Source organism: Diabrotica virgifera, chromosome 6 (genome assembly GCF_917563875.1).
Source record: "Diabrotica virgifera virgifera chromosome 6, PGI_DIABVI_V3a".
NCBI classification, from domain to species: Eukaryota; Metazoa; Arthropoda; class Insecta; order Coleoptera; family Chrysomelidae; genus Diabrotica; species Diabrotica virgifera.
In genome coordinates, this window is record NC_065448.1 from 29,579,572 (window position 1) to 29,602,827 (window position 23,256).

The following is a 23,256-nucleotide window of genomic DNA, read 5'->3' on the forward strand; positions in this document are numbered from 1 at the left end:
ATAGCTGTTGTATCTGAGAAATTCTTTGATACATCGATAACTTGTTTGTTGGTGAGTCTGTGACGTCTACTTCTGGAGGTGCCATGAGTGGTTTGCCTATAAGAAGGTGACCTGGCGTTAAACAACTAGGGTCAGATGGATCAGATGACAGTTTGGTGATTGGACGAGAATTTAATATGGCCTCAATTTGGCACAAAATTGTATAGAAAGATTCAAAAGTAAGAATCTCTTTACCTATGAGTCGTTTAATATGATATTTTGCAGATTGGATTCCCCGTTCGTGAAGTCCGAACTGTTCTGGGTGCAAAGGGGTACCAAATTTAAAATCTATATAATTACTTGTGCAAAAATTTCTGATTTCATCTGAAACATCTTGTTTAAGAAATAATTCGTATAATTCATGCAACTCGTTCTTGGCTCCGTAAAAGTTTGTGGCGTTGTCTGACCAAATGCATGATGGTGCAGAACGTCGAGCTATGAATCTTTTGAGACATAGTATATAAGCTTCAGCAGTAAGACCAGTCACCAACTCTAAATGAACACATTTGGAAGTGGTACATATGAAAAATACAATATAAACTTTATATACGGGAGCTTTACGAAGGTGAGATGATTTCACATGAAAATATCCTCCATAATCTACCGAAACATACTGGAACGGACGTGTACCAATCACACGATTATAATGCAGATCTGCCATAAGCTGCGTGGAAGGTTTCGTGGAGAATCTGTGACACTTGACACAGTTGTGAATGACCTGTTTGACTTGACGAAGTCCATTCAAAGGCCAGTATTTCAGTCTGAAATGTGAAAAGAGTTGATTGAGCACCAATATGCCCTAATGAGATGTGTGTATTTTGAAGCATTAGAGAGACTATATAATTTTTTCCTGGAAGTAAAATGGGATGCTTTTGGTCAAAACAAATATTTGCATTCTCAAGGCGACCGCCTACTCTTAGGGTAGAATCCGACGGGTTATAAAAGGGGTTCAAAGATCTGAAATTTTTATTCGTGAGCGGTTTATTGTTTTTCAGTTCTGAAATTTCCTTAGAGAATGCGTTAAGTTGTAGGTATTGAATAATAGTGAGTGTGGATTTATGGATCTCTTCGACAGACAAGGGTCCAACAATTAGAGCTGTTGACAATCTTCTATTTTTAAGATTAGTTATGAACCGCAATATTTGTGCCAAAACACGTTGCATTCTTATGAATGTTGAATAGCGAGAGAAAATCTGTTCAAGTGTATCATTATCGAGATCCTTGTTTACGATATTAGCTAATGAGGTTTGTGTTGTACGTAATTCAGGTACATTCACTGTGAGAGGAATTAATTTAAAGGAAGAATAATCAATTTCTGGATTTCTTAGAAAATTTGGACCAGTCGTCCACATTTTAAAGAGGTCTGAGTCATTTACTAGATTTTTACATCTTGTGGGAATATCAGCGGGGTTATCCGAAGAGCCAATGTGATGATAAATGAATGTATCATTGATAGATCGTATTTTATTTACCCTGTTCTGAACATAAGGCGTATAAGAGAATTTTTTAGAGAGCGACCATGTGAGAGCTATCAAACTATCTGAGTATATATGAGTACTTGAAATAGTGAATCTATTGTGTAAGATCTGAAGAACGTTTTGTGTCAGAATAACACCTAACAAAATTGCATTTAATTCCAGGCGCGGAATTGTTAATTTTTGTTTTATTGGAGCAATTCTACTTTTTGATGTTATCAAATGAGATGATACTGACTGATCATTATAGAGTATTCTGAGATATATACAAGTGGCGAATATGACATTTGAGCTGTCGCAAAATGTATGCAACTGAAAACTTACAACGTCCTTATCTAAAACTAAGCAACGTGGAAAACTCAGTTGTTGAATTGAACTAAAATTTTCAACTAATTTTTCCCACTCTTTCATTAAAGTAGAGTCGTTTATAGGCTCATCCCATGAGAGAGTTGCAATCCAAAGCTTCTGCAACAATAATTTTGCAGCTGAGAGACATGGTGAGATTAGTCCCAAGGGATCAAAACATCGTGCAATCACACTTAAGATCTTTCTTTTCGTGAGTGGTGGCTCAAAATCCATACACGGGGGAGAGAAAAAAAATGTGTCTTCTTTCGAAGACCATTTAATACCTAATACTTTAGAAGATGAATTTTCCAAATTTAAATTCACTTCAGAGTGTGGATTTAGGTTGTGTCGATTTACAAATTCTATATTGTTAGAATGTATTTTATGCAAAGAGAAATTATGCCTTTGTAACAATGAAGAAAGTTGTGAAAAGAGTATCTCCAGCTCATTTGGTGTGTCTGCGCCGCTGAGAAGGTCGTCGACATAAGTGGAGCATAAAAGAGTTTGTGATGCGAGTGATGCATCTGAGTTGTTTTCTGCAATATGCTTTAAAACACGTGTTGCGATAAAAGGAGAGCAGTTTAATCCAAAAGGGAGTCGAGTCAATTGGTAACATTTTAGAGGATCTCGTTGATTATCACGCCACAGAAAATTGAGCAAATGTCTATCCTTTTCAGAAACACTAATTTGCATGTACATAGCCTTTATGTCGCAGGTTAGTGATTGGCGGAAGGTACGAAATCTAACGAGAATTTGAAACAGATCTGGTTGGCAAACAAAACCTTTGTCTAATACTTTATTTAGAGAAAAATTTGTAGAACTAGAACTATTGGGATCAAATACTACTCGAATACTAGAGGAATTGTCTTTGAGTACTGGAAAGTGTGGAAGAAAATAATTTTCCTTATTTTGAGGAGTTCTAATAGCCAACGGAACTTGTTGAATTTGATTATTTGTTAAATAATCATCAATAATTTTTTTATACCCTTCAAATAGACCAGGATTCGAGTGTAGTTTTTTTTCTAATTGAAAAAATCTACTTTTTGCTACAGAGAGAGAATTACCGACGTTTAAGTCATCGACTATTTCTTTAAAGTTTAGAGACACTTGATATCTACCTGAATCAAGAATTTTTACTGACTGTAAGAAGTTAGTTTCTGCAGGATGAATTGAGCTATTAGAGATGGAAAGTGGGATTTCTTCAGATTCCCAAAAGGATTCAAGCAATTGCGATAAGTTTTCTTCTTCCGAAAAGTCTTTGTTTGCATGACACGTAATTAAGTGATTTTCATACATGTTATGAGAGGGTTTCTTTATTATACACGAATTTGGTATGCGACCACTTACAATAAAACCAAAGGTGGAATCTTGCAATATAGGTAAATTTTTACCGAGATGAATAACCTTATCTAAAAGTATGTCACTGACATATTCTGCGCTTAAAAGTATATCAATTTCTGAAGGAGTGCAAAAGCTACTATCGGCAAGTTTTATTTCGGGAGAGATATTCAGTTCATTTGCGTTAATGCTTACTTGAGGAAGTTTGCATGTGATCTGATCCAAAACCAAACAACGAACATCCAAATATGACTTAGAAGATACCGAATTTATGCGAACTATGGTCTCCTGGTTGAAGTCACTAGACAAACAGCCAATTCCACGAACTTTTACTATGTGTTGTTGTGAAGGAATATTTAAAATTTTTAACAGTGAGCTTCTAATAAAAGATATTTGAGAGGCTGAATCAAGCAATACCTTCACAAATACTTTTTTCCCGTTCGAAGAATTTATGTAAGCTTCTAATGTACCCAATAATATAATAGAATCCCTATTATTGACCTTAGAAGTAGCTAAACTTATTGAATCTTTTTGTTTCGAAGTAGAGGGCCTATTTTGCGATGGAGAATCGGAACGTGGTTGATTACGAATCGGAGCGGCATGTTCGGAGTTACTTGAGAGAGTGACTGATTCTTTTTGTTCTGCAATGTTTACGTTAGGTCTATGAGGTTGAGGATCTTTATTACCCGGTTTATTAGAATCAAAATGTAGAAGAGTGTGATGTTTATGTCCACAATGAAAACAGGTTCTCTTAGAAACGCAATCCTTGATAGAATGTTTACTGCCCAGGCAATTAAAACAAAGTGAATGTTGTTTGGCAAAATTTCTACGAATGTTAATATGCTGAGCTTTAAAATCGTTACATGAATAAATTGAGTGATATTTTCTTTTACAATAACTACAAGAATTGTTAGAGTTAGATTGAGTCGATGAACTGCTTTGTTTATCATCAAAGCTAGTGTGTAGAGAATGCTTTACATGTTTTGGCGAATGAGAGTTTAAGTGTAAGTTTTCCAAATGCTTGGCACGAACATTAATATTTTCTAAGAATTTACTGAAGTCATCCATTTGATCACCTTCTGAGGTAAATTCATTGTCTAAGAGTATTAAAGTCTAACTTATTAGAGACCAGATATATCAAAATTAAATTTAACAATTTTTCAGGTGAGAGGTTCAGGTTCAAAAGAGAGTTGTATGCATTTGATACAGAAATGTGTAGATCTCGCAATTGTGAAAAATGGGCATTGTTTTGTAAACTTTTACAATCAATGATCTTAGAAAGCAAATTCTTAATAATCAATTTGTTATTTGAGTATCTATTAACTAATGTGGTGAGAGCTAACTGATAGTTAGTTGCAACAAGTGGCAAGTTTTCTATTAGTTTGTATGGTTCGCCCTGTAACAGCGACCGCAAATAGACAAATTTTTCAATAGTTGACAGAGAAGAGTCTGAATCAATTATACTTAAAAAAATTTGATGAAACGTTTGAAAATTGTTAATGTCGCCATTAAAAGAATTTATTTTTAATTCGGGAAGTTTTACTGTTTTATGAGAAATACTAGAGTTGTGACCTACTGATTCGGAACTTAAATTGTGTGATTCATTACTTGAGGGCGATTGAAAATTTCGCAGCTTATCTTGCAAAGTTGAGATTATAGAAAAATATAAATTATCAATAACATCTGAATCTTCTGAGGAATTGTCATAATCTTCCTCAGAGTCCAGCAAATCTTGTGAAAAGGTATACAGAGTGTAGGCCTCCTTTAAATGAACAATTCGTTCCTGTACAGAGTGAATATTTAAATCATCCAAATTCTTTGTCAACCAATTGCTTATTTTGGTAATTTTAATCTTAGCTAAACGCCGTGACTTTAACGATTTTTCAAGCTCCATTTTCCGTTTGTTTTAAATCCAACAATTAAATCTAATATACAATTGTCCCACTATATTCGAAAACCTGGAACGCTAATAAGGGAGTCTAGCAAGAAATTTGTGAGTTGGGATGAGTTAGAACAAGATTATCGTTATTGTGGTGCTTGGGTGGTGTTGTCAGATGATTTAGGATTTCAGAGGTACTAGAGAAAACGTTTGAGGACGATTTTAGTGGAATTTTTGAACTTTTCACAAAGTGGAAATTTCGGTGTTTGAGCAATAAATTGAAAACAATGATTAGAGCAGAATAGAGCCTCTAAGATCCGGCTCGAAGGACCAAACAACTTGTGTTAACAATTGAGTTAACCAAGTGTCCAAAAATCTTGAAAAGATCTTGGATTAGAGATGTACAAGCACAGGTGCAGGATCGTAAATAGAAGAGCTCTTGCTTTAATATCGAAATATCAATATTGTGCCTCAAAAGAAATACTGTAGATGGCAAAGGTACTAAAGAGAAAAATGAGCTGACATATAATTCCACTAAAGCTAAAGATAAATTAAAAAGAACGTATAACTAGGACAATTGTATATTGTAAATGAGAAAAAACAAAATAATAGTGAACAAGAGTACAAAAAATATATAGTTAAATGAAAAAAACCTGAAAACCCTACTCTAGCTGAGCTTTAGAAATAAATATAACAATAACTTAACTTACAAACTTACAGATGTTGACTAGTCCGTGACATAAACTTACTAAAATAAAAACGGAAAAAAAGTTCGTCTTTAAATCCCAAAGGGTGTGGAGAGTGAAGGGTGAGGTTGTCCAATCTGAGAATTTTCACTATAATTCTTGGAGTATCTGGAGTCAGGTGGTAAAATATTGCGTTATCTTGAGAACAAAAACTTGAAGAAACGAAGTATTGCTTCTGATCAGTAAAAAACTATTATTTTACATAAAGTAATATGTAAAACTTGGAGAGAAACAAAGTATTGTTTCTTGTGAGTGCAAACTTTTAGAAACAACGTATGTCTTCAAGAGAAAAAATTCATCTAACTTTTTTATAATTTTCTGACTTTTCTTGTTGAAGTTTTTTGTGACAGTCCAGAGCACGGTGAATTGTTTTCATGTCCTTACACATTGTCACTTATTGCTAATCTTAAACTATACTTACAAATATATTATAATGACAAATTGACATTAAAGAAAATGGAACTTGACGAAATATTTTAAATTATTTCGTATGTTTAAATGAAATTTAAACACATGTTTTAAATTATGTTGTGTTGTGATTTATAACATTTTTTTCGAATTTAAAAATTTATGCAAGTTCCCTATTGGTCCACAGGCAAGTTTACTCCACTAAATTATGAAATTTTGACACTATTGACATTTATGAATTTTTGACACTATTGGCATAGGGCATTCCAAGGCTTTGACGTATATAAAACCACTGGGAGGGGAACTGTCAAACATTGTCTTTGTTTATATTATTTGTACCACATTGTTTCTTAATTTTTACAGTTAACAATTTTTTTCTATTCTCATATTATAATATGTCAATTATGATTTCACTACCTGAATCATAATGAACTTCATTATGATACAGATTTTCATTACGATACAGATTTTTAACCACAATTAAAATGAAAAAATAATTTTATTAACGTTTCGACGCCCAAATCGGGTGCCGTTGTCAAAATACAACATATTACTAAAATAAACAAAAATGTTGCTAAGTAAAAAATTCTTCTAGTAATTTATTTAATCTGACTCATTTATATTGGCAATTCAGACATATATTATACATTTTAAAGTAGAAGACTTTAAAATGATATTGCCAATATTTATGAGTTTCGTTCCTGGGACGACTTACTGAAAGATAGTTCATTCGATTACATGAAATCAACCCCAACTCAAGAATATCCGTCACAAAAAAATTATAGCATGTGATATGTCTTTAAAAAGACAACCAAATGCAACGACAGTAAAATTCTCGCGTTAGAGACTTCATAGTAAATCACAAGGGAAAACCAGGAAAAACCCTGTGGTACTATCCCGACATCGTAAGTATTTGGTCTTACATTTAATTTACTCTCAAAAAATAATACCAAATTCTGACTTGTAACATGTTTAAATTATAAATAATATTAATAATACTAGATATATAAGTAATACTAAAATATAAAATATGTACTAGCTCGATATTATTGACTTACTAATCTTGGCATTTTCTTTCTATTGACTTCCTCTTTCAGTATGGGTAACCACATCCTACTGCATTTTACCGAGGAATTTGCGACACAATTGGTTTCATTTAGCATAATTAGAGCCGCTTCTTTGATTTTTCTCTTTTTACTATCTGATTCTTTCAGGACTATACTTGAATCTCTCCACTGAACTCTATGTTCATTATCCCATGCGTGTTGACATATATGAGATCTATCAAATTCTCTATTTTTAATATAAGACTGATGTTCACTTATTCTAACGTCTAATGGTCTTGATGTCTCACCTAAATAAAATTGTTCGCATTCACAAGGTATTTTATAAATGTAATTCTTTGTTCTTTCCTGATCATTGTTAGGTTTAGTTTTAGATAGAATAGATCTCAATGTGTTTGTTGTTGAAATGTTGAATTTATTTCCTATTGTTTGAAGTTTCTCGGATAGTGCTTTTATATTATGGTATTGATATTTTCCTCGTATTATTTCTTGTGAATGTTGTAGGATCCCGTTCTAAGTTGTTCTGTTCCGTTCGATCCAATCTTGACAATTCCTTATTTATAAACGATAAAGGATAATCATTTTTTAATAAAACAGATGTTAACAATTGTTTTTCTGCTAAAAAGGAATCTTCGTTAGAACAAGTAATTTTGGCTCTATCATATAAGGATTTAATGATTCCCTTTTTAACGTTGATGTTGTGATTTGATTTGTAATTGAGATATCTGTTTTTTTTTGTGACGGATATTCTTGAGTTGGGGTTTATTTCATGTAATCGAATGAACTATCTTTCAGTAAGTCGTCCCAGGAACGCAACTCATAAATATTGGCAATATCATTTTAAAGTCTTCTACTTTAAAATGTATAATATATGTCTGAATTGCCAATATAAATGAGTCAGATTAAATAAATTATTAGAAGTTTTTACTTAGCAACAACATTTTTGTTTATTTTAGTAATATTTTGTATTTTGACAACGGCACCCGATTTGGGCGTCGAAACGTTAATAAAATTATTTTTCTCATTTTAATTGTGGCTTATTTCCCATATAAATAATTAATCATAAAAATGCCACAAGGAAATAGCTTCAGAACAACATTATGATTTTTAACCAATGGCGAGTCAAATACATACGCTTTGACAGTTCTTAATATGTAAACAAACTGTCAAACTGACAAACTACTTAATTTATTTGCGCTACAAAATTAATGAATTTGAATATATTTTTTGTTGTGAATGATCATAGAAAAAATCGTATATACAAGTTACATTTAATTATCATTATGAAGCTCGTACTCTATACGAAACTCGTCGTTATACGGCTAGTTCCGTATCCCTCATACTCGCTTCATAATGACCATCATTAAATGCTCGTTGCATAATATACTATTTTAGTTGTATTTTCCGAACATGTTGTTGTAGATTTTGTGTAGCTTTTAGTTGTAGAAGTACTTGAACGACTTTATTTAGTTTTAAGCAGTGAATAAATAAACATAAGTGCATATAAAGTTATTGGTAGACAATACAAATTTTGCTAGTAGGTACAAGCAAAAGATTGGCAAAATAAATAATGTAGGTCCACTTTCCCTTAAGGGGTCTGAATTAACCTACAGTTTAGACAGTTTTCCAAGCGTAAGTAACATGGACATACATAGTTAGTTATTTAGCATTTTTATAGGACGTTTTATAGCATTTAACCATTGTTTTTGTCTCTCAGAGAATAACTTATTTATTTGTTTTATGTTTAAAATGTAGCACTGATGGTAACCTACAAAACTGAACTTTATCATGATTACTTGATGAAATGAGGCATATTATCTTTTTAAATTCATTCTTTCAGTGAAAATGTTAAATTTATCCTTGTACAAAACAAAATGACAAACAAACGCAACTAAAATGATCTAAAACACATTAAGAACTGATATAATAACATTTATGTTGTCCTTCCGGCTGCCATATTGATTTAATTTTGACAGAATGTTGGAATGCCCTATTAAAAACTGTCAATTGTGTCATATGAATGACACCACAGTCCTACATGTCGGTTTATTACGTTCTCCCTGCCGTTCTCCGACTTCCAATCGTCACTTCGTCCAGCTGTTCCACAGGTCCTCTGCTATGCTTAGTTCTCTCAGCTCTTTGTCTATTCCTTGCTCCAACTTTTGTCGACCTACCTATTTTCTTCTATCTTCTATTTTCTTCTGGGGTCGTTATTTTAGTATTTCCTTTGGTATGCGTTGTTCATACATTCTTTGTATATGTCCGAACCAGATAAGTTCTTTTGTTGATAAGTCAATCGTACTTTGACTGTGTTAATCTAATACATAGCACATTATTCAATGATCCGATCGGACCCTCGTACATATAAACAGCAGTCAATTACTTGTTTTCAGGTAATTAAGAGTCTACTTATCCCGTATTATTCGGCATTCGCGTCGAATATGATCAAAAATACTGGAAGCCTTACCAGACTGATCGTCGCCTCCAATTGAATAGCCACTTTACACGATGCAAGTAATTGCGCAATTAGTTGCACAATTTCTTGCGCAAGCACTTGTGCAATAAGTTGCAACTAACTTTCTGCAATAGGGCTTTTCATTCACAGTCATTTGTTTCGAGCTTCTGTCATGTGTCACATAATATTAATATATCTACGTCATACGTTATTGCTATATAACAATGATACAAACTAGAGACGTATGACGTAGATATATTAATATTATGTGACACAAGACAGAAGCTCGAAACAAATGACAATCGATGAAAAGCCCTATAAAGTCATTACACGGTGCAAACAATTGCATAAACTGACATGAAATTGACAGAAACTTTGACAAAATAGCATAAATTTTAGGTTATGTTGTTTTTATAAATTAAATGTAATTTTTTGAGTAGAGTTATCAGATATTAGATTAAAAATGTTAGATTATAATTTGAGAAAATTATAATAAAATGTATGATAACAAAATCAATTAATACCCAATGCAAAAATACCTATAATACATTATTCATTTACAAAAGGAGACAAGTTGTAAGAAATACAAATAGAAAATAGTTTTTTTAATCCCTATGTTGCATAATTAAAGTTATCCACCAGAATAATGTTATCTGTGCAGCGTGAAATTGAACAAAAGTTCCTCTAGTTTTGTTATAAAATTGTTTAGTTTGAAATTTAGGATGGCAGAATGTCAATGTAGTAAAAACAAACAGTGTAGCCTTAAACGTCACTAAAAATATAAACAAATTGCAGAAAAAATTGCATGAAAAATAGGACATGTTCTATTTAAGTTGCAGCTTTTGTGTGCAATTTTCGTATGACACGATGCAATTTCTATTGCTGCAAGAAATTGTGCAATTAATTGCGCAATTAGTTGCATCGCGTAAAGTGGCTAAAAGGTTCCAGAACAGAGGCGTACTGACATATAAGAAAGATTTTATATGGAACGGATTTTGGTCATAATTTCGATGTCGAGTGCGCGTTACTGATAAATGTAAAATAAATTGTACAAAGTAATTAGATATAAATTATAGGTTTTAGTGTGTAAATAAATTAAATATAAAGACTAATAAATTAAGTGTTTTCAATTAAAATAAAGTTAATAAATAAGTAAATAAACTCGCAACAAAAAACTTACCTTTCGCCCAATATAACTGTGACTTATCCTCCTTCAGTTTCAGGAGCTGGCTATCCTTATCAGTACCATTGGCGGCATTACTAGACTGATGAGAAAATATTCCTATACAGGCTAATAGTAAATGAACTACGCCTATATTAATACTTATTCTCCTCAATAGCCTTCCATCGTCGGTACTGAGGGGAGTGCCGTCATACAACTTTTTCAAAACTTCAAAAGGTAACGTAGGTAACGAATCGGAAATAGGAGAATTGAAAATATCTCCACCTGAAACAAATCACTCTGCTTTTAGAGCACCATCCACGTCAAACAATTTGTATTTACAAAAAAAAAATTAAAGAAAAATCCTTTATAAAATGTATATTTATTATAAACCCCTGAAAAGGCTACATCTAAATCACAGAACGTTTTCAATCTACTAGATAGTCATCAGTGCTGTTACAGGCAAATCACATGCTGAGGCACCAAAAATACATGAGTAAAAACCCTTTAAATGTTAACAAAATATGTTATAGTTATATTATTATTACCAAATCAAAGTGATGGATAAAAATCCGTAAGGATATGGTCTTTGTCATCATATGACTCCTCACAAGGCACTTGGGTCGCTTGTTTGTAAGTTTGAAAGTATGTCTTTACATTAAGGTACTAGTACACTTTAGAAGACCAAAAATAATTATTTTTTCAAGAATTTTTTTCTCAGAAGCTTTATAGTCCTGTCGCCAGCGGGGGTACAACGGCCTCCTTAATTCAGATGGACTTACCCAAGTTTTTTTCTGTATTTTGACCCCTAGAACACGAATTTTTTGGGTAACAGTTGATCCGGATGTCGATAAGATTGTTATAAACAAAGAACTCGAGGAATTACATAACAGCAATTTTTGGCAAAACAAAACATTTTTTTTGTATTCTTTTGGGTGATTCACAGCAAAAAATGGTCTTACAAGTTTTTTCGTAGGATGCATAGTTTTCGAGATAAACGCTGTTGAACTTTTGAAAGTTCAAGTCAAATTCTATCGGCTTTGATTATTTGCATTGCTAAAAATTAAGTTTTTATTTGTTAAACAAAGTCATAAACACATAGTGTTTCCCGTGCCCAATGCATGCGTTTTAATGTACGTAATCTACGTAGAAATAGTCTGTATGCGCGCCTACTCATTCGATTTCAAATGAGAAATGCATTGAAATCATTCAATCACTATTGTGTTTATAGCTTTGTTTAACAATAAAAAAATTAATTTTTAGCAATGAAAGTAATTAAAACCGACAGAATTTGACTTGAACTTTCAAATGCGGTAAGCAGAATTGCTATTTTATTTTTCAATCAAAAGTTATACTTGTAACCGTTGACCTGAAGATGCTCTGCATACTTTAGAGAGCGAAACCGGTCGTCGGAAGTTACAATAAATGATTGAGAGTACGTCTGTCTTTTACTTCATTTAAAATGAACTCTCACATGCAACTCATTCAAAAGTTATTCGTGTTCAAAAATTGCAATTTTTCGATTTTTTGAAAGTTCAACCGCGTTTATGTCGAAAACTATGCATCCTACGAAAAAACTTGTAAAAACATTTTTTGCTTAGAATGACCCAAAAAATACAAAAAAATGTTTTGTTTTGCGAAAAATCGCTGTTATGTGATTCCTCAAGTTCTTTGTTTATACAATCTTATCGACATCCGGATCGACTGTTACCCAAAAAATTCGTGTTCTACGGGTCAAAATACATAAAAAAAAACTTGGGTAAGTCCATCTGAATTAAGGAAGCCGTTGTACCCCCACTGGCGACAGGACTATTATTAAAAATGAACATAAAACTTTTTATATATTAATATCTAACTCTTAGAGAGTACAAAAAAAAATTAAAGCACTCATGGGAGTGCCGACAGAAGTGAAAACTTCTTATAATATATAAATTACAAGCTCAATGCTTTTCCACATCCAAAAAGAAGTGCTATACCTATATTATATAAGCATTGCGTACATTCTATGCTATTTATGTATACATACATATACATAATATATATTATGTACGTACGAAATTTATTTCTGCAAATTGATGACGGTCGCAAACTCAATACTTTTTTCCTATCTAAAAAGTGCACAACATCCCTACAGTTTTCACTTTAAAAATTTATTTCGTCAAACAATGACGGTCGCTAAATTGAATACTTTTTACCCGTCTAAAAAGTGCACAACGTCCCTAAGAAGTTTTCATTTGAAAAATGGATTTCGCCGAAGCGATGACGGTCGCTAATACAACACTTATTCCCCATCTAAAAAGTGTATAACGTCACTAAAAAAGTTTTCTCTTCAAAAATTTATTTCGTCGAAGCAATGACGGTCGCGATGACGGTCGATAATTCAATACTTTTTCTCCATCTAAAAAGGGCACAACGTACCTACCTAAAGAAGCTTTCACTTCAAAAATTTATTTCGTCGAAGCAATAACGGTCGCTAATTCAATACCTCTTTCCCATCCAAAAAGTGCACAACGGCCCTGAGGAAGTTTTCATTTGAAAAATTTATTTCGCCGAAGCGATGACGGTCGCTAATTCAACACTTTTTCTCCATCTAAAAAGTGTATAACGTCCCTAAAAAAGGTTTCGCTTCAAAAATGTATTTCGTCGAAGTAATTTCGGTCGCGATGGCGGTCGATAATTCAATATTTTTCTCCATCTAAAAAGTGTACACCGTCCATAAAGATTTCACTTCAAAAATTTATTTCGTCGAAGCAATGACGGTCGCTAATTTAATACTTTTTTCCCATCGAAAAAGTGCAAGAGGTCCCTAAAAAAGTTTTCACTTCAAAAATTTATTTCGCCGAAGCGATGACGGTCGGTAATTCAACACTTTTCCCCATCTTAAAAGTAAACAACGTCCCTAAAAAGTTTTCACTTCAAAAATGTATTTCGTCGAACAAATACCTGTCGCTAATTTAATACTTTTTCCCCATCTAAAAACTGCACGTCCCTTAAGGTGAAACAGTAGCGATCAACAGGTAGCAAAAACGCGTTCCAAGATTGCGGCTGTAATTTTGAATATTTTTTCGAGATATTTGGCACACGTATTCGTAAAATAATAAAGAATGGCGGTACAGAGCCCAATTTGAAAAATATATTAATATGTGGAAATTACTCTGCAATTAAATACAATATTAAAAAAACGAGCCTGTACCGCCATTAAGAAGAACAAAAAAATACACTTTCTTCAAATAAACTTTTTTATCCGATGACTAGATTTTGTGTCATTTTGGAACTACTAATGAAATAAAAAATTTTAGTAGTTCCAAAATGACACAAAATCTAGGCATCGGATAAAAAAGTTTATTTGAAGAAAGTTTATTTTTTTGTTCTTTTAATGGCCGTACAGGCTCGTTTTTTTAATATTGTATTTAATTAGAGAGTAATTTCCACATATTAAAATATTTTTCAAATTGGGCTATGTACCGCCATTCTTTATTATATTACGAATACGTGTGCCAAATATCTCGAAAAAATATTCGAAATTACAGCCGTAATCTTGGAACGCGTTTTTGCTACCTGTTGATCGCTACTGTTTTATCTTAAGAACTTTTCACTTCAAAAATTTATTTCGCTGAAGTGATGACGGTCGCTAATTCAATACTTTTTCCCCATCTAAAAAGTGCACAACGTCGTTAAAGAAGTGTTCACTTCAAAAATGTATTTCGTCGAAGTAATGACGGTCGCAAATTCAATACTTTTTCCCCATCTAAAAGGACCAAAACGTCCCTAAAGAAGTTTTCACTTCCCAACATTATTTTGTCGAAGCAATGACGGTCGCGATGACGGTCGCTAATTCAATAATTTTGCCTATCTAAAAAGTGCACAACGTCGCTAAAGAAGTTTTCACTTCAAAAATTTATTTCGCAGAAGCAATGGCGGTCGCTAATTTAACACTGTTTCCCCATCTAAAAAGTGCACAACGTCCCTAAAAAAGTTTTCACTTCAATAATATTAGTATTACAGTCGAACCCGCTTATTAGAATACCGGTTATAGGAATATCCCGGTTTAAGGAATAAAAATTTAAGGTCCCGAAACGGTTTTACTTGCCACTTATGATCGGTTATTAGAATATCCCGGTTATAGTAATACTTTTGCTTGGCACGAAGGCTATTCCAATAGGCGGGTTCGACTGTATTATACGTACATTATAATAATACACGTACAAAATTGATTTCGTTGAAGCGATGACGGTCGTGAAATCAATCTTTTTTCCGCATCCCAAAATAGATTTTACATTTATTTTGAATTTAAATACTTTTATACAATTTATGTATACATACTCATAATATAGATACGTACAAAATTTATTTCGCAAGAGATGACGGTCGCGAAATAAATAATTTTTCCCCATCCTAAAATAGGTTTTACATTTATTTTAAATTTAAATACTGCTATACAATTTATATATATACATATACATAATATACTTATATATGTACAAAATTTATTTCGCCGACGCGATGACGGCTGCGATGATGGTCGCGAAATCAATCCTTTTTCCTCATCCTAAAATAGGTGTTACATTTATTTTAAATTTAAATGCGTCTACACAATTTATATCTACATATACATAATATATAGTATAAGCGATGACGGTCGCGATGACAGTCGCCAATTTAATGATTTTTCCCCTATCCAAAAATCGCACAACGTCCCTAAAGATGAAGGTCGCGATGACGGTCGCGAATTCAATGCTTTTTCCCCTATCTAAAAATCGCACAACGTCCCTAAAGAAGTTTTCACTTCAAAAATATATCTCTTTTCATGTATGCACGTACACTAATGTTGTAGAGGGCGCAAAAATCGAGGCCTCGAAAAATGATGGCGAACAGTTAATCTCAGGATTGGAATATCTGAAACAAAAAAATCGTACTGCATTTGAAAAAGGAAGGTTTCTTACGTGACAATTTACCACAATTTGACCAAAAAATAAAAAATAGATATTTTTTAACCATGAAAAACTGAAGAAAAATGGGTGATTTTTTCACAAACATTTTTCAAATTTCCGTAAAATCTTTTTTTGGCAGAATTTTTCACCAACGGTGGTAAATTGTCACGTAAGAAACCTTCCTTTTTCAAATGCCGTACGATTTTTTTGTTTCAGAGATCCCAATCCTGAGATTAACTGTCCGCCATCGGAACTACTTTTTTCGAGGCTTCGACTTTGGCGCCCTCTACAATATCAGTGAACGTGCGTAAATGAAAGAAGATATATTTTTTGTATTTTATTATTATATTAATATGTAAAAGGTTTTATGTTCATTTTTAATAAAGATTCTGAGGAAAAAAATCTTGAAAAAATGCTTATTTTTGGTCTTCTAAAGTGTACTAGTACCTTAAGGACGGTAAATGTCCTTAATGTAAAGACACATTTTCAAACAAGCAACCCATTTGCCGTGTGGGGAGTCATATGATGCCAAAGATCATATCCTTAAGGATTTTTATCCATCACTTTAATTTCTTAATAGTAATGTAACTGTAACATATTTTGTTAACATTTAAAGGGTTTTTACCCTTGTATTTTTGGTGGCTCAGTATGTGATTTGTCTGTAACAGCGCTGATGATGATATTATGTAGACCTAAAACATTCTGTGATTTAGATGTGGCCCTTTGAGGGTTTTTTAATAAGTATACCTTTTATAAAGGATTTTGTCATTAAATTTTTTTTTGAATAATGTGGATTTTTTAATTTTTAATTTACCTTCGCCGTCGTCTGTTACCCCTAAAGTCAACCTGAGGAGATATAACGCTTTTTTCATATCTTTGAGTAGTACTTCAGCGTATCCCGGTAGCCTCAGGAACAGTCCGAAAGCAGTTAACGAATGAGGTGGCACATGAGAGATTATAACTGAAGATTTAGAAGGCGAGTTGGTCCCGATAGTATCTTCCCAAATTTCTTCACACACATCATCAGATTCTAAAATAAATTATTAGTTTGTTTATAAAGGGTACCCTCCATTAGGCAAAATATCCTCACTCCCAGAATTCCATTTTTTTTCATTTTTACTTTCTATGTGATTAAAAAATACCACAGTGCAATTTTAGCCCGCTACCCCATCCCTCTTCCCCCAAGAAACCTGTTATTTTGTTTTTTTTTTTTCGGAGAGTTGCAATCAATTTAAAAATTTCAAAAATTCACACACATAGTTAAGGTTTTTACAAAACTTGTCTATTTTTATAAACCCGTAGGTTGAGTGTACATAACCTAAAAATGCATTCTTTTATTTCAACTCTAATTTTTTTATTGTGTATATTTTATCAAAAAATATATTTCTGATTTTTTCCAGATTTTTCCGTAAGGTGCGTCACCTTCAAAAACCCGCCAAACTGATTTTTTAGTGAGTTTTAGGGGACTTTCCCCATTTTAAACACTTTAATACGCAAAATTAAATTCCGACAGAGGGCGCTCAAAATTTCAAAGATGGACGATAACTCGAGGAAAACAATTCGTTTTGTCATTTGATCTCACAGTTCTAAAACGTTAAATCAAAATAATTTACACGAGTGTTTTGCCAAAATAACCACTAAGTTTTGCCACTAAGACATCTTAAAGGTTAAAGACGACTCAAAATTGTTTCATCTGTATGCATTCAATAAAATTTGATGCTAACTACTGATTTGTTTTTACCTTTTTTTCATAAAAAATCTGGCCCCTGGTAATCAAGCGTTTTAAAAATTATTAATCTATCTTAAAATTTATAATTTTGTTTTTAATTTAGTTAATAGGTACACTACAATTTATTGTACACTAATAACAGATAACAGTTTTTAGTCAAATAAAAACTGCAAACTAAGTAGGTGAATTTATTTTATAAAAATTGTGTTTGGAAATTATGAGGTAGTCGGAATATTTTGTATAACAATGTACATTCCATGTACAGAATATATACTGCATTTTATTTATTTTCAAGGGTTATTTGTTACCTTTATGGTTATGTGGAGACTTACTACATTTACATAACTTTTTTATACCTTTGCGAAATATGCGAAAAATCCAGTAAAAACTAAAACAATAATTGAAAACCAGATTTTTCGTGTAAGATGATGTTGCATATATTTGTCTACGGCTGGAAAATACATCAATTCATGTTTTTCAAGAACGCACTTTGAATTGTGCCATTTAATGGCCGAAAAAAAGTAAAAAAATCCAGCAAAACACTTGAAAACCGGGTTTTTCGCTTGTTTCAAAAAATATCTAGCTTTTCTGAATATGGTAAATACATTATCTCATGTTATTTTATAACATATTTGAAAACATGCTGTTGATTGATGTAGAAAGGTACAAAAACGTTGGGTAAACTAAGTAAAACCTTCGAATAACCCTTGAAAACCTCGTTTTTCGCATCGACGATTATTGTATTTGCTTCTTTGAGGCTTGTAACTATTATTTTTGATATTTTTTGAATATGAATTGGAGATGCATTGATTCACGTTGTATCGATCTCAAAAATAATTTGATTAAATTCGGAAAACTCCTTAAAAACGCAGAAAAACATCTTTGGGGGATTTAAAGATGTTTTGCCCAATTCTTTGAATGTCCTAAAGGAATCAGGTACTTCAAATTATACATTATGTAAAAAATCTTCTAGATCTATTTTGAATTCTATAAAATGAGGAAAATCCCCAAAAACTTCTACACAACCAGTTTTTCGAGTTTTTGAAGGTGGCGCACATGATGGAAAAATCTGAAAAAAATCAGTATAAGTATATTTTTAATACAATACAAAAAAATAGACCTGCAGCTATCTCCAACAACAATTTCGCTTTTTTCAAAAAAAAAATTAATTTTCAGATGATGTACACTCATTGTAAAAATTCATTGCAGCCCACCAAAAAAAAATTAATAATAAAAAGGAAAAAATTGAGTTTTTGGGAAACGTAAAGAAAAAAAAAATGAAAAAAAAATTGAATTGTGGGAGTGGTACCGTGGAATTATGGATTTTAACGGTGGGTACCCTTTATAAAATTATTTACTCTGGTACGTAAAAGAAACAGCGCTTTTACTTACCATCTACTTTTATCCATTCCGAATCGGAAGAATCCGGTGGGGATTTTTCTAAAATAGCCGACCTAATTGCTTCTGGATAAACGGTAGGAAGATGTTGAGCAAGCAACGCGAGGCCGCCCATCGAACTAAACACTTGTAAGGCACTACAAATTGGTGGTTGTTGGAATACAGAAGAATTCGTTTCGCTACTACATTTATCATCATTATCTGAAAATTACAATAATATATAAATTTAACGTGAAGTAAAACACTACCTGGTGTAGTTGGTATCTTTTAATAAAAATTTAAAATTTTTAAAAATCCAAAAGGATTACGTTCAAAACGTTTTCGGACTTATCAGTCCATCATTAGTGAACCTAAAAGCAAGTAAAAAGGGTGAAATTTTGACTGTTAAAAATTGAACATATAACTTAACCAGTGTTTGGCATTGTGGCTATTTTGCAAGGACAGGGAGTAAGTAATCTTAATCACACTTTTCAATTTTTAACAGTCAAAATTTCAGCCTTTTCAATTTTATTAAGTGAGATCACTTGCTTTTAGGTTCACTGATGATGGACTGATAAGTCCGAAAACGTTTGAACGTAATCCTTTTGGATTTTTAAAAATTTTTAATTTTTATTAAAATACATATACCAACTACACCAGGGAGTGTTTTACTTCACGTTAAATTTATTTAACTAGATGGTATACAGCCAACCTTCGGAAATTATCCCGTTTTATTTACAATAATATATAATCAAAAAATGACCTGTATCTTCCTATCCGAGGGCAGACAAGTTAAAGACTCAAAAAGAATCTGTATAAACAAGGAATACTGTAAGATTGATAAGGGCTTTTGAAGGGTTTTTAGATGATTAAGCGAGTGTTATGTTCTTTCAGTTTATTCGGAAAGAATTTTCAAAAATGCACTTTCTGAAAAACAAGAAGGAATAATTGTGAACGGTGAAGTGATCAATAATTTGCGATATGCGGACGACACAATACTCCTAGCTTCTACTCAAGAAGATCTGCAAACATTATTTGACAGTGTCGTTAAGGGCTGTAAGGAAGCATATCTGGATCTGAACAAACGGATAAAATACTCGTAATAAGTAAACAACAACACAATATAAAACCATCTATATATGTAAATAGTACCAAACTTGAGCAAGTTGATCAAATTGTTTACCTTGGATATCAGTTAAATTGCAACGATTAGAGTCACGGTGAAATTAGATCCAGAATTGAGTATGCCAGAGCCGCTTTAAAAGGTGGCGAGATAGCTGGCAGTCAACATCACAGCTACGAATACAAGCGCAAAATCGGTAAGGAACAGGCCAAGAGGCCTATTATAAGAAGAAGAAGAAGAAAAGCCGCTTTTAGAAGGATATCTAAGGTATTATGTAACACAGACCTAAAATTGGCATTGAGGATCCGTCTACTTCGCTGCTATATGTTCGCTGCTCGGTCTTTATGGTGTTGAGTCTTGAACTGTGAATAAAAGTGGTCTATATCGCCTTGAGGCTTTCGAAATGTGGTACTATAGAAGAATTTTAAAAGTTCCTTAGGTGGAGAAGATTCGAAACTCCACAATAGGGCTTTTCATCGATTGTCATTTGTTTCGAGCTTCTGTCATGTGTCACATATTAATATATCTACGTCATACGTATCTGGTTTTTATCATTGTTATATACGCTGTGAGCTCGTACGTAGAGGGGATATTTACAAATTCGCGAGCACCAGTAGTGGCAAGTATGTAAACGTTTACTGGAAATTTGACATAAATGTCAAAGTGATTAATTTAAAATTAAAAGTAAAAACATTAATTTTAAAAAATATTAGTTGGTCAAAGCTATGGTATATATTTTTACCTTAAATATACTTACGTTTTAAATACTGAATTTAAGTTTTTTTAATGTTCCATAATATCGCTGATTGAAATAAACGGTAATCTTAGCGCCATCTACACGATAATTGTGAAAGTATCCGAAGTAAGAAATTCATATATTATCAATAGAACGTCAAAATGATTAGCAAAATCTTAAAAAAATCGAGTACAATTTAATTAATTTTTTGCGTTGTAAATATTAAGCGATAACAATTAAATAATAAATTTGAAAATTACCAGTGAAAGTTGAATTAGTAATCCGCCAGGAGCGCCACCAGCGAAGCTCAGAGCCTATACCAATAACGTATGACGTAGATATATTAATATTATGTGACACATGACAGAAGCTCGAAACAAATGACTGTGAATGAAAAGCCCTATACTAGAACGTTTCAGCAACACTAATGAATTTATAAAAAGCATCAAAAAGAGAAAGATGGAGTACTTCGAGCACGTAGTGAGAGGTCCTAAATATAGGTTGCTACAAAATATTATGCAAGGGAAAATAGCAGGCAAACACGGTCCAGAACGAAGAAAGACTTCATGATTGAAGAACTTGCGAGATTGGTATGGTATTGATACAAGCATGCTATTTATGGTGGCAGTGAATAAAATTAAGATAGCTATGATGGTAACCAACGTTCTGAAAGGAATGGTCTACGAAGAAACAGAAGTAAAAAAAGTAAACCTAGAAGAAATGGCATACTGAAATTTAAAATATTTAATTTTACATGACAATTATTAATAATGAAGAATTACTTACTTTTACATTGGTAGATCTTAAGATGTACATAAGGCCAATCTGCGGTATTTCCATTAGACTCTATCAGTCTTAAAAGTTGTCCCAGGCTTACCGTAAGCGGCAGTGGTTGGTCAGAAAATGACTCGCATTTTATGAGCCTTCCCTCGATTACGTCAGTTGCACTGGTTGAGTTCGAAGCATACCTAAAACAGAATTTTTAATTATATCACATTTTTTTCTGCAATAGAATATGCAGTAAATTTAAGACGAAAAAGGGACTACTACTAAGGGCTGTTCCACATCTCCTACCTTGTTCAAAATATTCCTGGAAAAAACCCTGAAACCATGTAAAGAAAGTGCGAAGGAATGGGTATACCAGTAAGGAACGAACATCTACATATCTACCCTTTTTGCTGACGACCAAATAGTGATCGCACAAGACGAAGATGACTCCAGTTTTATGATGAGAAAACTGGATCAGGAATATACAAAGCATGGGATGGAAATAAATATAAAGATAACTGAATACCTAACAACGCAGAACACAGAAATAAAACAGCTGAAAATAGACGAAGGTAATAAACAAATCAAAGGAACAGACAAGTACAAGTATTTAGGTTTCATATCAAACAAAGGAACAACCGAAAAATATATATGGGCCATTCCACGAACATACGCCTGTTTTGGATTACTTCGACAACGAATATTTTACTGTGCAACATAAGAAGTACGAAAGTATTTTGCTCTAATAATTACTCCAATAAACAACAATATAATTTGCAATTTACTTTCGTTCTTCATATTTTGCACAGTAAAATATTCGTTGTCGCGATAATCCAAAACAGAAGTATATTCGTGGAATGGGGTATACAAAATAGACTAGGACAAACAAGAGACTGCATACGAAAATTAAGCCCGGTACTGTGGGATAAGAACATCAGCATAAAAACAAAAAGAAGAATATACAGGGTGTCCCGAAAAGATTGGTCATAAATTATGCCACAGAATCTGGGGTCAAAAATAGGTTGATTGAACCTCACTTACCTATTGACAATAGTGCACACAAAAAAAGTTAAAGCCCTTTGAAGTTACAAAATGAAAATTAATTTTTTAATGTTGTTCTGAAAATAGTTGATCATTTTTTTGCCATATATCGAAAACTCTTAGACATTTTTCATTGAAAATGGACATGTGGCATTCTTATGGCAGCAGCATCTTAAATAAAAATTAAAGTTAAATTTGTGTACCCAATAAAAATTTTATGGGGTTTTGTTCCCTTAAATCCCCCAAACTTTTGTGTACGTTCCAATTTAATTATTAGTACGGCACCATTAGTTAAACACACTGTTTTTAAAATATTTTTGCCTTTTAGGACTTTTTCGATAAGCCAATGTTTATCGAGATATTTTGAATATTTATCGAATCCACCACATATTTGTATGAGACCTGTTAATAAATCTGAAAATGTATTTATAATTTACATTTTTAGGTATATTTTGAAAAAGAAGCCACATCTCGATAATAGGTGACTTATCCAAAACAGACTAAGAGGCAAAAAAGTTTTAAAAACACTGTGTTTAACTAATGGTACCACAATAATAGTTTAATTGGAACGCACAGAAACATTTGGGGGGTTTAAAGGAACAAAACTCCCATAAAATTTTTATGTAAATATATTTAAAAA

At 32.6% G+C, this 23,256-nt stretch overlaps 1 protein-coding gene across 1 annotated transcript in view; it reads right to left on the minus strand.

The window, feature by feature from the left end:
• LOC114335746 (baculoviral IAP repeat-containing protein 6) overlaps positions 1-23,256 on the minus strand; it is a 214,717-nt gene that overhangs the window by 35,207 nt on the left and 156,254 nt on the right. The window contains exons 25-28 of the mRNA XM_028286039.2: positions 21,594-21,775; positions 18,964-19,170; positions 16,657-16,872; positions 10,930-11,196 (exon numbers count right to left, since the gene is read on the minus strand). Coding sequence (XP_028141840.1) covers positions 10,930-11,196; positions 16,657-16,872; positions 18,964-19,170; positions 21,594-21,775 — 872 coding nt within the window. The remainder of the gene's footprint in view (positions 1-10,929; positions 11,197-16,656; positions 16,873-18,963; positions 19,171-21,593; positions 21,776-23,256) is intronic.